Source organism: Ochotona princeps, chromosome 2, assembly GCF_030435755.1.
Source record: "Ochotona princeps isolate mOchPri1 chromosome 2, mOchPri1.hap1, whole genome shotgun sequence".
NCBI classification, from domain to species: Eukaryota; Metazoa; Chordata; class Mammalia; order Lagomorpha; family Ochotonidae; genus Ochotona; species Ochotona princeps.
The window spans coordinates 93,299,534-93,313,920 of NC_080833.1; the positions used below are offsets into that span (position 1 = coordinate 93,299,534).

The 14,387-nt window shown below is 45.7% G+C and overlaps 1 protein-coding gene across 1 annotated transcript in view; it reads left to right on the top strand.

Annotated features, from left to right (window-relative positions):
* The window catches only part of AHCYL1 (adenosylhomocysteinase like 1), a 47,214-nt gene extending 41,331 nt beyond the window's left edge, over positions 1–5,883 (top strand). The window contains exons 12-17 of the mRNA XM_058660019.1: positions 725–819; positions 899–997; positions 1,741–1,809; positions 2,207–2,285; positions 3,311–3,431; positions 3,873–5,883. Coding sequence (XP_058516002.1) covers positions 725–819; positions 899–997; positions 1,741–1,809; positions 2,207–2,285; positions 3,311–3,431; positions 3,873–3,879 — 470 coding nt within the window. The 3' untranslated portion in view covers positions 3,880–5,883. The remainder of the gene's footprint in view (positions 1–724; positions 820–898; positions 998–1,740; positions 1,810–2,206; positions 2,286–3,310; positions 3,432–3,872) is intronic.
* Positions 5,884–14,387: the final 8,504 nt, after the last annotated feature.

Here is a 14,387-nt window from a genome sequence, read left to right on the forward strand (position 1 = left end):
AAAGCCTTAAGACCCTGCACCCATGAGGGAGATCTGGATGAAGCTCTTAGCTCCTGGCTTCAGATCAGTTCAGCTCCAGCTTTTGGAGCCATTTGGGGAGTGACTAGTAGATGGAAGATCTTTTTCTCTGTAAATCTGCCTTTCCAATAAATAAATCTATTTTTTTTTTAATTGAGCTTTCATCACAGCAGAAGAGACATGCGCTCAATATACTTTCTCACATCAGTAAACTATCAGAACTCTAGTGGCTTTTAGAGTAGTCTTCCCTGTAGGGCTTTTATATTGATTGGTGTTAAAGCCAGATAATCAGGATGGGTGAGATGCCTATGCATCCCTTACCAGAATACTTAGGTTCAGTACCCAGCTTGAGTTCCCAGTTCTAGCTACCTGGGAGAGGACAGTAATGTTCAAAGCCATTGAGGTCATGCCCAGCCCTGGCCATTGGAAGCATTTAGGGAGTGAAACAGCAAATGGGAGAAGCATTCAATCCCTGCATCTCTCTTTTCCTCCACCACCATCTCCTCCCTTCCCTTCCTCCTTCTGCCTCAATTTAAAAAGAAAAATGTAGGCAAATCATTGAGCCCAAGGAGCTATTAAGCAATTCTTCACTGGAATGCACACGCGCTCTTAAATGCTAGGAAACCTTTCTCGTGTTCTGGATGGAAGCCAGTTGGTGCCTTTATTGCCCAACACCTCTCTACTAGCAACCCATCTTTATGTTTAGGAAATAAAAATGTGGTAACACGGGAGCACCTGGATCGCATGAAAAACAGTTGCATCGTCTGCAATATGGGCCACTCCAACACTGAAATCGATGTGGTAAGGCTTCTCGTGTTTGTTGGAAGCCTTTCTCCTCCTTCGTTTATGGCCACAGTCATCTGTGCTGTCTTCTTTTCAGACCAGCCTCCGCACTCCTGAGCTGACATGGGAGCGAGTGCGTTCCCAGGTAGACCATGTCATCTGGCCAGATGGCAAGCGCGTCGTCCTCCTGGCAGAGGTATGCACATAGAAAGAGCAATACAAAGAGTGTGATTGAAGCTGTATTAGAGACAAGAGGCAGGGGAAAATGTTGAGCCTGTCTTCCCCAAATTCTGGTTTTCTCATACAGGTATATTTGTCAAATGGGCTGCTTCCCAAAGTAGAATCACTCAAAAGAAAATTACTTGTGGGTCAGGCCTTTGGCCCCAGGCAATTGAGATATTAAGATGCCCACATCCCATATCAAAGGCCTGGGTTTGATACCCAACTTTAGCTCTTAACTCTCAATTTCCTACTAATGGGGACCCTAGGATATGACAGGTGGTGGCTCAAGTGTCCCTGCCATCCAGTGAGTAACTTGGATTGAATTCCTGGCTCCAGGCTTTGTTCTTTCCCAGTCATGGCCATTGCAGACATTTGGAGAATAAATGAACAGATGGAAGCATGTTTGTTCTCTTTCTATATCTCTGCCTCTCAAATAAATAAATGAAAAAATTTTAAATATGTATGTATATATGTGTATGCACACACATACCCTTTCTTTACGAAGTGTATACTATTGCCTGACCACAGCTGATTCTTTGAGCCTTCAGACTCAAATTGATTGATGAAATAGTATAAAAACTCGGGGTCTTGTTGTGGAGCTATAAATCTTTCAGTTGAGTCTGAAAGAGTATAAATCCTTATAATTTGACTTGTATGCTGTTGGAATCTGAGACCAAAAGTAAAAGTTCACCCCAAGACTTTTTCTTACTTTTCCAGGGTCGTCTTCTCAATTTGAGCTGCTCCACAGTTCCCACCTTTGTTCTGTCCATCACAGCTACAACACAGGTACATGACAAACATCTGCTTATCGTACACGGTGATTTATGAAGCAGACAAGAGAGTGTGCCAGGCTGCTCTCAACCTAAACTTTGCCCATGTTATAGTTTGTTGAGACTTCAGGTTTCTTGAATAGAAAGAGTCATTAGTCAGTGTTTGTGTCCCATTGAGTTGGCTATTTAGTTAAGAATATAGTGCTCCAGCTTAGTTGTGATTATTTTGTTCATTGGTCAAGAACTAAACAAAATACCAGCAAATCTTCTTGTGATGTGTACTGGCCTTTATTAGAGTTGTAGGTGCTAATCGCTGGAATACTTACCTCATGTTCTGTCAAACCTGGTTTTGTTTAATCACATCCCTGTCTAAGAAGTGTTTCTGTATTTTTCTGGCACTTTTCTCTCCTTAGGCTTTGGCACTGATAGAACTCTATAATGCACCCGAGGGTCGATACAAACAAGATGTATACCTGCTTCCTAAGAAAATGGGTAAGTGAAAAATAGGACAGAGCTACATCGATCCCCAGACAGCTGTGTTATTTGGTGGAGTGAGCATCACCAGATACACTGGGTTCCCAGTCAGGATTCTGGTTCTTGTTGTAGTGCTTACAGATTGTCTGGCCTCAATACGAGTCCTGATATGTGCGAGCCTGTTGCTGAATCAGTAAAGTGAGAATAATACATTCATTGCAGAAGCATAGGAATGAAAACAGTGCAGAACACAGTGGGTTAGAGTGGGTGTTCAGGAAGTTCATTGAACTTCTCATTGCAACCAAGTGCAACCTAGGGCCAAAATGAAAGAAACAGAGACCACACATAAGTTTTCTTCTCCATCCTCTGTATAATTGTGCAAACTGCCTGCTACCCCACTTTCTGTCATCCCAGAGGACACTGTACGGTACGTCATCTCCCATCCTTTAACTTTTAACTGAAAAAAGTTGGGGGAGAAAACCTCCTTTTCTCCAACAGGTTACCTCAGATTGATTTTTAAAAATCATATTCATAAAAATCAGGGAAGCTTATCTTTAGAAAAGTAATAGCTGTGTGCCAGATTTGCATGATCCTGAAATCCATGTCAGTGGATATTGTCTGAATGTTAGTGACACAAGGCTCTCCTGAGCTTACTCGTGTTCACCTTTGACTATACTTTTTGTCTAGTTAAAGAGGAAAGTGGGGGTGATATATAACTTGTTGACCACAGAGGAAAAGCCAAAAGCTTTGCTGGAAAAGACTAAGGAGACATAAATGCACCTCTTTCTGTCACCTTGATAAGTGACTTTGTAAAGGTACTTAGAGAAATACCCTGCCAAAAATACAGGTTTGAGTTTGGGTATTTTTGTTTTTATGTTTGTTTTTCTAAACTAGTGAATAGTTCAAGTTGTATATCCTTTCAGTTATTTAGTCATTATCCTCTTTCTCAGAAAACTTCAAATAAAAATGGTGGGGTGAGTGCAGGTAATACCCTGAGAAGCGTGTTTGAAAAGGAGTCTGCTTCCACCACTTTGCCTTCCTAGATGAGTACGTTGCCAGCTTGCACCTGCCATCATTTGATGCCCACTTGACAGAGCTGACAGATGACCAAGCAAAATATCTGGGACTCAACAAAAACGGGCCATTCAAACCCAACTACTACAGGTAACTTGGGGGAAAGTGAATGAAAACCCCTTCCCCCCTAAAACTAAGTCTAGCAAGACTAAACTGACTTTATTAAATGAAGATCAAATAGTTTCCTGAGGTTTTACAACTTGAGGCTCACCCCTAGAGAAGCTAATCCACTTGGTCTGGAATAGGACCTAGGCAAGGTTAAGGTAAAAGCTCTCCACACTATTCTATCCCATAACCGTGGTGGAAAACCACAGACTTAACACTATCAGAGGGCAGGAGGTACACCCTGACTGCCCTTAGCAGACACCCTGTGGAAGACCAGGAAAGAACGATGCCCTGGAGAATAACTATAGGGATCCCCAGGCCGCGCCCGAGAGGGAGCCTGCCAAAGTTGTGCAGTTCCTGATCCTGGTATTAGAGTTCTCATGGGAAAGCCTTCAGTGTTAACCAATCAATCTCTTTCCTTTACAGATACTAATGGACCATATTGCCAACAACCTGTCCACATGAACCATACAACTTTCTGAAAGAAATATTTTTTAAGATAACTCATTTTATTCTTATTCCTTTACTCTCGATTTTTTTTCTATAACTTCATCCTTGTTTTTTCATCTCATCATCCAAGTTCTGCAGACCGCACAGGAACTTGCTTCATGGCTCTTTAGATGAAACTGGGGTTCAGGGTTCCTCACCCTAGTTACTCAAGAAAGATTTTATTCTCCCATTCTCAGAAGGGTGGTCCTTCCTTGACCACTCCTGGGGACGTCAGTCTTAATTAGGTACCTTATTAACAGGAAATACTAAGGTACTTTGTATGTGGAACAATCTGCAATGTCTAAATTGCCTTAAAAGAGCCCGTTTCTTAGCTGCTGAAATCAATGCTCTTTCTCTTCCTCAAAGGAGCAGGGATGGCACCTACCAGCCAGGTAGGTTAGATGTAGATGGTGCATGTTCATTTCCCTTTAGAAGTCCCAAGCCTCATTTCCTGTGTAAAGGCAGTATGTCTGGTTCCAAGATGTGTTACTAGTGAGTGTTGCTTGTCGAGATCCAGTAAGCACACCGGGATTTATAGTATAACCATTCCATCCCTCCTACCACTTTCTCATTTATCTAGTTCTTAACTAGAGTGCATCCTGTTAAGTTAAATTTTGTCCCCTAGCATTTATTTGTGTTATATTAAAAATAATAATAAGGAAAATTCTTAGTGTTAATACTGAGAAACTACTTGGGTGGTTAGTTGTTACCAATTTCTGTTTTGAATCTTTGGAGACAAGAGTGCAGAGTTGAGTCTAGAGAAATGCTAGTCTCAAACTTGAAGCCCCTCTGTTCCTAGCCCATAGTGCATAGCATCAGTGAACTGGAGCCATAACAGCAACTTCTCTCAGCTCTGCCCCGTACAGCTTATGCTGAAAGCAAATTTCTTGAGCCATTACTCAATATAAAGCACTGAGCTTTATCTTTAGGATTTACCCTTTAAGAGCAAATTTCTGGTCCGCTGTGCTTCTGTAACCTAAAAATATTTTAAGGGAGGTAGGTGTGGATGAAAAAAATGATAGACTGGGTCAAGGTAAGAGAATTCTATAGCTCTGTGTAATTTGGGACTGTAAACCATGTATAATGTGAGCTTTATAGAAGTGGTACCATTTTTGGTCAACTCACACCATAAAAAGTGTGGAAAACAAAGACAGTCGCGGAATCTCCTGGCTCATGTTCCAGAAGAGTCTTCAGTAGCGCTCTCCAGTATCAGAGAGCCATGTTCCCGTGCCATGCGCCCTGCTTACCAGCATTTCTGCATGGTCCAATGAGCTTTAAATATAAGCATTATCTGGAATTTAAATCCTCAACATGTTCTAGCTTGTGATCCTTCCAAGCTGGGTCATATTTTAGTGCTAGACAGTAGAAATTTCACTTCTCTTTCCAGTGATCAGAAAACCAGACATTAAAAACAGGACTATGTGAAAGGAAAGCCAACCCTGCCACTTGCCAGCAGGGGACAGTTATCTTGCCAAAATATTTTTCCCTTCCCTTTCCCATTTCTCCCCCTCCAGTCCCTTCTCAATCCTGGCTGATGTGACCATGCTTTCCTCTCTGTTGATGTGAACAGTTGAAACGCTTTTTCTTAGGGCACTTAACCAGCCAATCAGAATACACATTCATTAGGGGAGGTAACCTGGCCGACAGTGTAGCCATCACATCAGTTTTGCTGGAACGAGGGGGCCCGGTGCCAGCTGTCCTCTGGCCTGCCCCTAGTCCCCTGTCTACTACCCTGTCCATAGGAATAGTAGGTAAGGGCTCCATCTCCATCTCTGTCAGGCCATGTAACAAAGAACACTGTGGAAAATGTCTGGCATCAGAGGGAGCATGTGGAGAGCAACTTGGGAGGAACAAGTTCATTTTATATCAAATGATTTTTAATGGATGCAATATTAATCCTTGCAGATGAGCAATAATCATTAAAGTCAATTAAAATGATGAAACCTTATTGATAGTTTGTGTCGTTCTTGGTTGACCAACAAAAAAAAAAATCATGAAATCCTGTTTTTTTGGAGGGGGACAATTGTAGGTCAACAGTACTGAACAGAGATTTGTTGGGGATCTAATATGCAGAGACTGGATTCAGTTATTCAGAAAAATAGCTGTATATGCCAACTATGTACCAAACAGTGGACCTCAGCACTGTCTCTCTTAACTTTCTTCAAGAAGTAGAGTTGGCAGTCCAGCAGATAGCCTAGTGACTAAATCCTCACCTTACATGCACCTGGATCCCATATGGGCACCAGTTCATATCCTGGTGGCTCCACTTCCCTTCCAGCTCCCTGCTTGTGGCCTGGGAAAGCAGTCGAGGATGGCCCAAAGCCTGGGACCATGCATCCACTTGGGAGACATGGAAGAAGCTCTTGGCTCTGGCTTTGGATCAGCTCAGCTCTGGCCATTGAGGCCACTTGGGGAGTGAACCAGCAGAAGGAAAATCTTTCTGTCTCTCCTCTCTATATATGTGACTTTCCAATAAAAATATATATCTTTTTTTTTTAAAGGAGACTTGCTAATGAAGCTTAAGGGATCACATCTACCAGGCCATCAGTAGGGAGCTGGATGGGACATGAACCAGCACCCATACGGATCCATCTGGAAAGTTGTCTCTATACCTTCTGACATAGCAGTGTATCCACTCTAGTCTATTCCTGCTATTTCAACCAAAATACCCAAGACAGTATTCTGTAAAGAACTGAGATGTATTTCTCAGCAGTCAGGGATCTGGGAAGTACAAGCTGAAGACCTGGAAGAAGCTCCTGGCTCTGAGCTTTAAGCTGGCCTGTCTCTCCCTCTTTCTGTAACTCTAACTTCCAAGTAAAATAGACAAATATATTTTTAAAATATTGAATTGATTTTAATTGGAAAGGTAAATCAGATTTATAAAGACAGATTTTTTTTAAAGACTTATTTTTTTTTTTATTGCAAAGATATATACAGAGAGGAGGAGAGACAGAGAGGAAGACCTTCCATCTGATGATTCATTCCCCAAGCGGCCGCAACAGCTGGAGCTGAACCAATCCGAACCCAGGAGCCAGAACCTTCTTCCAGGTCTCAGACACGGGTGCAGGGTCCCAAGGCTTTGGGCTGTCCTTGACTATTTTCCCAGGCCACAAGCAGGGAGCTGGATGGGAAACAGGGCTGCTGGGATTAGAACAGGTGCCCATATGGGATCCCGGAGCATTGAAGGTGAGGACTTTAGCCACTAGGCCACTGTGCCAGGCCCAACAGAAAAATCTCCTATCCACTGGTTCACTCCCCAAATGGTCACAACAGCCAGAGCTGAGCCAATCCGAAGCCAGGAGCTGCTTCTGGGCTTCCCATGTAGATGCAGGGTCCAAAGGCTTGGGGCCATCCTCCACTGCCTTCCCAGGCCACAAATCAGCACCTATATGGAATTCCAGCACTTACAAGATGAGGATTTAGCTATTGAGCAGTCAGACTGGACCCAAACAGATCTTAAACAAAAAAGGTAGAGAGACTGAGATCCTCTGTCAGTTGACCAGATGCCTTTCACAAGCATCGGTGCTTGCCTCAGTGTATCACACCACTGCCTGCAATGCACGTGGCGCTTCTCAGAGTGCCCATTGAAGTCCTGGCTGGCCCATTTCCAGTTTGGTGCCCAGCTAATGTGCCTGGGAAAGTAGCAGTAGATGATCTGCTGAGGTAACCATTTGGGAAGAGAACCAGCTGGATGGAAGATCTCTATCCTCTGTTGAAGACGGTCTCAAATAAATCTTTAAAAATAAATAAATAAGTGCAACAGTTCAGGCTGGAGCAGGCCAAAGCCAGCAGCAGGGAGCATTCCATGCAAGTCTCCCGTGTAGGTAGCAGGGGCACAAGTATGGAAGCCGTCACTGTAGCCACCCAGAGTGCATGTCGGCAAGGAGCTGAACAGAGTAGAGCCAGTACTCTGTTTGCCTACCACATTCTTAGAGAACATCCAACCCACCCACAAGGGTTCTCCCCTCGTGACTTCCTCATCCCAAAGGCCCCTACCTCCTAATACTTCTTTATGTTAGTGATTTCACTTTCACCTGATTCATTTCAGGGACGATACTCAGATCACAGCATTCTGCCACCTGACTCCCAAACTTAATGTCCTTGCATACCAAATATGTATTTTCATCCCAGTAACCCCAAATCTTGTCTTTTGAGAGACTTCTCCCTTCTAATGGCTCACTCAGCAAATGCCCACAATGACTGCCACAGGGTCAGGGTCAAAGCCAGGGACTGGGAACACAGGGTGACAGGAACCCAATTACCCATCACTTTTGTCTTAGGGTCTGCTTTAGTCTGGAGGTGGGGCTCAAGCTCAGCTACACTGATGGGGCATGTGGGTGTCAATCTAAACTAAAATGCTCTTTTTCGTCTCCCTGATCTTTTTTTTTCTAAGATTTTATTATTATTAGAAAGCCGGATATAGAGAGAGGAGGAGAGACAGAGAGGAAGATCTTCCATCCGTTGTTTCACTCCCCCAGTGAGCCGCAACGGGCCGATGCGCACCGATCCGATGCCGGGAACCTGGAACCTCTTACTGGGTCTCCCATGCGGGTGCAGGGTCCCAAAGCTTTGGGCCGTCCTCGACTGCTTTCCCAGGCCACAAGCAGGGAGCTGGATGGGAAGTGGAGCTGCTGGGACTAGAATCAGCGCCCATATGGGATCCCGGGGCGTTCAAGGTGAGGACTTTAGCCGCTAGGCCACGCCGCCGGGCCCTCCCTGATTCTTTTTAAAGATTAATTTATATATTTGAAAGGCAGAGTTAGGGACAGATTTTCCAATCTCATAGCACACTGCCCAAATGGACCACAACAACCAGGGCTGAGCCAGACAGGCCAGGTAGCTGGATATTCCATGTGGATAGCAGGGGTCCAAGTATGCAAACCATCTTCTGCCACCTTCCCAGGGATGTTAGTAGGGAGTTGGATCCAAAGAGGAGCAGCTGGACTTGAGCCTGTTCTCATGGGTTAATAGCATTCTAGGCAGCAGCTTCAGCACTGGTCACAACCATCCCCAGATTCTTAACTCCTTCCAGCACCAACTCAGGAGTTGAAAGTCCAGGGTCTCCTAAATCACTGCCTGCAAGTACACGAGGTCCGTCCTGAGACAAACACCTGTGAAGTTGTCTCAAGTTAGCTGCTTCCAGAGTACAACAATGGAATAGACATGGGCTACACAATCCCATTCCGAAACAGAAAGAACAGTAACAGTTCCCAAACAAATCCAAAAAGTCAGCAAGACAAACTTTTTAAATATTCAGGTTCTAGAATAATCTTTGACCTCATTTTGCCTTCCAGGTACACTAGATTAGGGTTTTGCCCTAATGCTGTGGTAAGTACCTTCTTACACGTTGGAATCTTTAAATTTATAAAAATGTAGAAGAGAGTGTGAAAGAGATCCTCTGTTCAATAGTTCAGTCCTCAGATGGCCGCAATGACTGGGGCTAAGCCAGGCCAAAAGCAGGAGCTTCTTCCCAATCATCCATGTGGGTGTAAGAGCCCAAGAACTTGGGCCATCTTCTGCCATTTTCCCAGGTACATTGACAGGAAGCTGGATGAGAAGTGGAGCAAAGGCTGGCAGCATGGCATAGTAACTTAAGTCTCCGCCTGAGGTGCCTACATGGGATCCCAGTGCTTGCAAAGTGAAGATTTAGCTATTGAGCCACCGCACCAGGTCTGATGAGTTTGTCTTGAGAAGGAACCACAGGCACCAAACCAGATAGGGCTGTTTCAGATAGTGCGCATAAATTGATGGCAGCCTCATGATGTAGAAAGCCAAACCCTCTAATTGTGATGTTAAATCCTGAAGCAAACGTGGAATGCATGTGATATATTCAGTAACTCAGGGCATGCACACCTGCTCCCTTAGGAAAATGTTTGATCCTTCCTATACTGTCCCCAAAATAACCCCTGGAAGCAAGCCCTAGAAACAACTTGACTTTGTAGGCATCCTGAGTTTGATTGTGAGGCAACCTTGCTTCTTGCTTCTTGGCTTGCCCAACCCAAATATATTCCTGCCTGTTTAACTGCTACAACTCACGTCATTGTCTGCTTTTGTCCACTGGCCTATTGTTAGAGTAGAGCCCTTTGGTTTTTCTGTCCAATTGCAGTCACAATGTTTCCTTTTTTCTAATTGCTTCCCACACACTAACAAACATGGTCTCCACAATAACCCCTTGAAGTGGGGATGACTGCTACCCCTGTTTTTACACTACTTGACCCAGCCTATTCAAACATCTGGTAAATTGGTGGAATTGGAATGGATCTGGGCAGGATCGTCTCCAGGATTCGTGCTTGGCAGTAGATGATATTGCCTCCAGAAAACAGCCTCAAACCAGGGACCTGGTGATGCCTAGAGTACGTTATATGCCAGTCACCAGTGGTGTTCGTTAAAAATACAAATTTCTGGGCTCTATTCCATACCTGCTAAAACTCTCAAGGCCACGAGGAAATGGATTCAGGAAGTCAAGTCTGCCTCCAGTGTTAGAGTGCACTCGGTGGGCAGCTGGATGGAGTTCAGCTGTCTTACTCTCCTTTTCCTCTTTCCTGAGTTGCCCTAAGGCTGCTGCCCCTGGTTCTCATATCTCAGCGAAGATCCTCAGAACAGAAGAAATTTGATGGGGGCATGAAGATCCAACTGAACCCTTGTGCTCTTGATTTCAGTATTGTTAAATTTTACAAGATCTTGGGCCTGCTGCGATGGCCTAGCGGCTAAAGTCCTCACCTTGAGCACTCAGGGATCCCATGTGAGCGAGGTTCTTAATCCCGGTAGCTCCACTTCCCATCCAGCTTCTTGCTTGTGGCCTGGGAAAGCAGTCAAGGACAGCCCAAAGCCTTGGGACCCAGCACCCACATGGGAGACCTGGAGGAAGTTCCTGGCTCCTGGGTTCGGATTGGCGCAGCACTGGACATTGTGGCCGCTTGGGGAGTGAATCATCGGAGGGAAGATCTTCCTCTCTGTCTCTCCTCCTCTCTGTATATCTCTGACTTTGCAATAAAAGTAAATAAATCTTTAAAAAAATTTGCAAGTTCTCTTATGATGGACCAGATCTGTGGCATAGCAAGTTAAGCTTTCACTTGCAACACTAGCATCCCATAGGAACACCTCTTCAAGACCCCCGCTGCTCCACTTCTGACCCAACTCCCTGATAATGCACCTGGGAAAGCAGCAGAAGATGGCCCAAATGCTTGCAGTCCTTTTCCCTTGTGAGAGACCTGGAAGAAGCTCCTGGCTGCTGCTTCTAACTGGCTCAACTCCAGCCATTGCAGTCATTTGGGGAGTGAACCAGCAGATGCAAGATCTCTGTCTCTCCCTATGACTCTCCATTCTCTGTGATTCTGCCTTTCAAGTAAATAAATTCTTTTTTTTAAAGATTTATTCATTTTATTACAGGCAGATATACACAGAGGAGGAGAGACAGGGAGGAAGATCTTCCGTCTGATGATTCACTCCCCAAGTGAGCCGCAACGGGCCGATGCGCACCGATCCGAAGCCGGGAACCTGGAACCTCTTCCGGGTCTCCCACGCAGGTACAGTGTCCAATGCATTGGGCCGTCCTCAACTGCTTTCCCAGGCCACAAGCAGGGAGCTGGATGGGAAGTGGAGCTGCCGGGACTAGAATCGGGGCCCATATGGGATCCCGGGGCGTTCAAGGCGAGGACTTTAGCCGCTAGGCCACGCCGCCGGGCCCCAAGTAAATAAATTCTTAAAAATAAGTTCTGTTATGAGAATGGCATGTGGCACGAGGTAAGCTTGCCCTGCACCTCCAGCATGCCATGAGTGCTAGTTCCAGTCCAACTCCTTGCTAATGCATCTGGGATGATTCTAGAAGGAACAGAAGATGACCCAAGGTCTTGGTCTCCTGCACTGTTGTGGAAGACTTGGGTGGAGTTCCAGGCTCCTGACTTCCAGCCCAACCCTTACTATTATCACCATTTGGGAAGTGAACAACAAATATAATATTGCATGTGTGTGTGTGTACACACTTTCTATCTATAACTGTGCCTTTCAAATAAATATATTTTCAGAAAAAAAACTCTTGCATCATTTATTACTAATTCTGTTATTTCTGATTATGAAAACCAAACATAGGGCCCATCCTTTCTCTGAGAGGGTTCTCCTGCCCTTGCTTTTGTCTTTATCCAGGGAAGTTATGCTGAAGGGCCACTTAGAAGCAGAGTGGTGAGCTTGCTATGAGACAGGAACTCCCTTTGCTATTGCTGCCAGCTGAGGGCAGCCTGCTGAGGGCTGGAGCTCTCACCTCATTGCTCCCTTCCAGGCCAGCTTGTCAGCCTGCATTCCCTTCAGACAGCAGCTCTGTTCTCTTCTGATTTCTTCCTCAAGACCAAATGAAGCTATCAGTCATCAACCCAGAGGGGAGGACACTGTTAAAATTGTATTTGCATCTGGGCCCGGTGCGATGGCGTAATGGTTAAAGTCCTCACTTTGCACGTGCCAGGATCCTATATGGCGCCGGTTCTAATCCCGGCAGCTCCTGCTTCCCATCCAGCTCCTTGCTTGTGGCCTGGGAGAGCAGTTGAGGACAGCCCAAAGCCTTGGGACCCTGCACCTGAATGGGAGACCCGGAAGAGCTCCTGGCTCCTGGCTTCAGATTGGCTCAGCTCCAGCTGTTGCGGCTGCTTGGGGAATGAATCATCGGATGGAAAGGTCTTCCTTCCATCTGTCTCTCATCTGTGTATATCTGCCTTTCCAATATAAATAAATAAATCTTTTTTAAAAATTGTATTTGCATCTGCATGGTCTTCCCTGAAATCAAGCCAGCAGATGAAGACATATCTGTTAAGGTGTCTCCTGCACAGGGCCTTGCCCCCTCACCTACTCCTATTTTCAGCGTGCTTGCCCCAGTGGTCGCAAGAACGCTGCTAAGTCAGGTTTGTGAGATCACTGCCTCTACGCCTACACACACCTTTGATCTAGAATCACTCTGGTCTGCCTTCATCCAGAATCATGTGAAGGTGTGTCCCCAGCCTTGATGCCTCTCTAAGGTCCCAGCCATACCCCCACTGTCTCACTGGGACAGTCCTGAAGCCTCTCATGGCAGCACCGAGCCAAGTCCTCCTCCAGTTCTAACAAGTGTCAGCCTAACTTTTCCTTGAGTAGAGGCATCCGGCTCAGCCATCGCTCTAGACTCCTGACCCTCAGAACCTGTCAGGTCAGTGTGCCTGGTTTTAAACCTCTGAGGGTTGCAGTAATGTGTTACCAAAGCAGCTTATATATGGTGGTTGGGTGCTGGGTCCAGGGGGCACTGCCAGGCTTCCCTCTCCAGGACCGGCACACTCTTGCACTGCTGGGAGTTGTCAGCTAAGTACTGGCTACTGCCTTGGGAAAAGAGAACTACCTTATTTAAACCTCAGCTCCCTCTGCAGGGATGGCCCAGCCCCTGGGTCAGCTCCAGAGCCTGTTGGGACTGTGTCACAATTAATTTCCCCTTCCCTCCAAGCCTGCTTCCTTCACCCTTTGTAGGGGGCATCACCAGGTACAAATTCACATATGGATATAACTTGGCCCCAAAGCCAGCTTTCTGGCAGGACTGCCTAACACAGGAGATGGATTTGAACAAAAGCTCAGTTTCTCTAATTGGAGGCATGGGATCTCTCTCATTTTATAGATGAGACAGAGGAAAGCAGGAGCACACAATATGCTTCTGCATCTCCGGGACTCCAAAGTGTTGCCATTTGAATAGCTGTTTTCTTCAGAAGTCTCTTAGGCTGGGGACACTGCATCAGTCAGAAAAGATTTTCACACAGGCTCAGATGATTTTTTTTTATTTACTTATTTTTATTGGAAAGACAGATTTATAGAGACAAAGGGAGACAGAGCTTCCACCTGCTGGTTCACTCCCCAAAGGGCCTCAACAGCTGCAGCTGAGACAATCCTAAGCCAGGAGCCAGGAGCTGCCTCCAGGCCTTCCACATTGGTGCAGGGTCCCAAGGCTTTGGACCATCCTCTGCAGCTTTCTCATGCCACAAGCAAGAAGCTGGAAGGGAAGTGGAGCAGCCCAGACACAAACTGGTGCCCATATGGGATGCTCGTAGGTGAAGGATTAGCCTATTGAGCCATCGCGTTGGCCCTGCCCCTTCTCTTAAAAAAAACCAGTGTTTATTTGAAAGGCAAAGTTGGAGAGGAGTGAGATCTTCCATCTGCTGATCCACTTTCCAGATATCCACAACCACTGGGTCAGTGCCAGGCCAAAGGCAGAAACCAGCAATTCCTCTTAGGTTTCTCACATGGTGAGAGGGAATTTAAGCCGTCTGCTGCTTCTCCCAGGCACGTTAGCAGGGGGCCATATCAGAAGTAGAGCAGCTAGAACTTGAACCAGTGTCCATATGGGGTGCTGGCATCACCACAGGCAGTGCTTAACTTGCTAGCCTCCATGTTCCACGTTTTTTTCCTCTTAAAGATTTATTTTTATTTGAAAGGCAAATTTACAGTAAG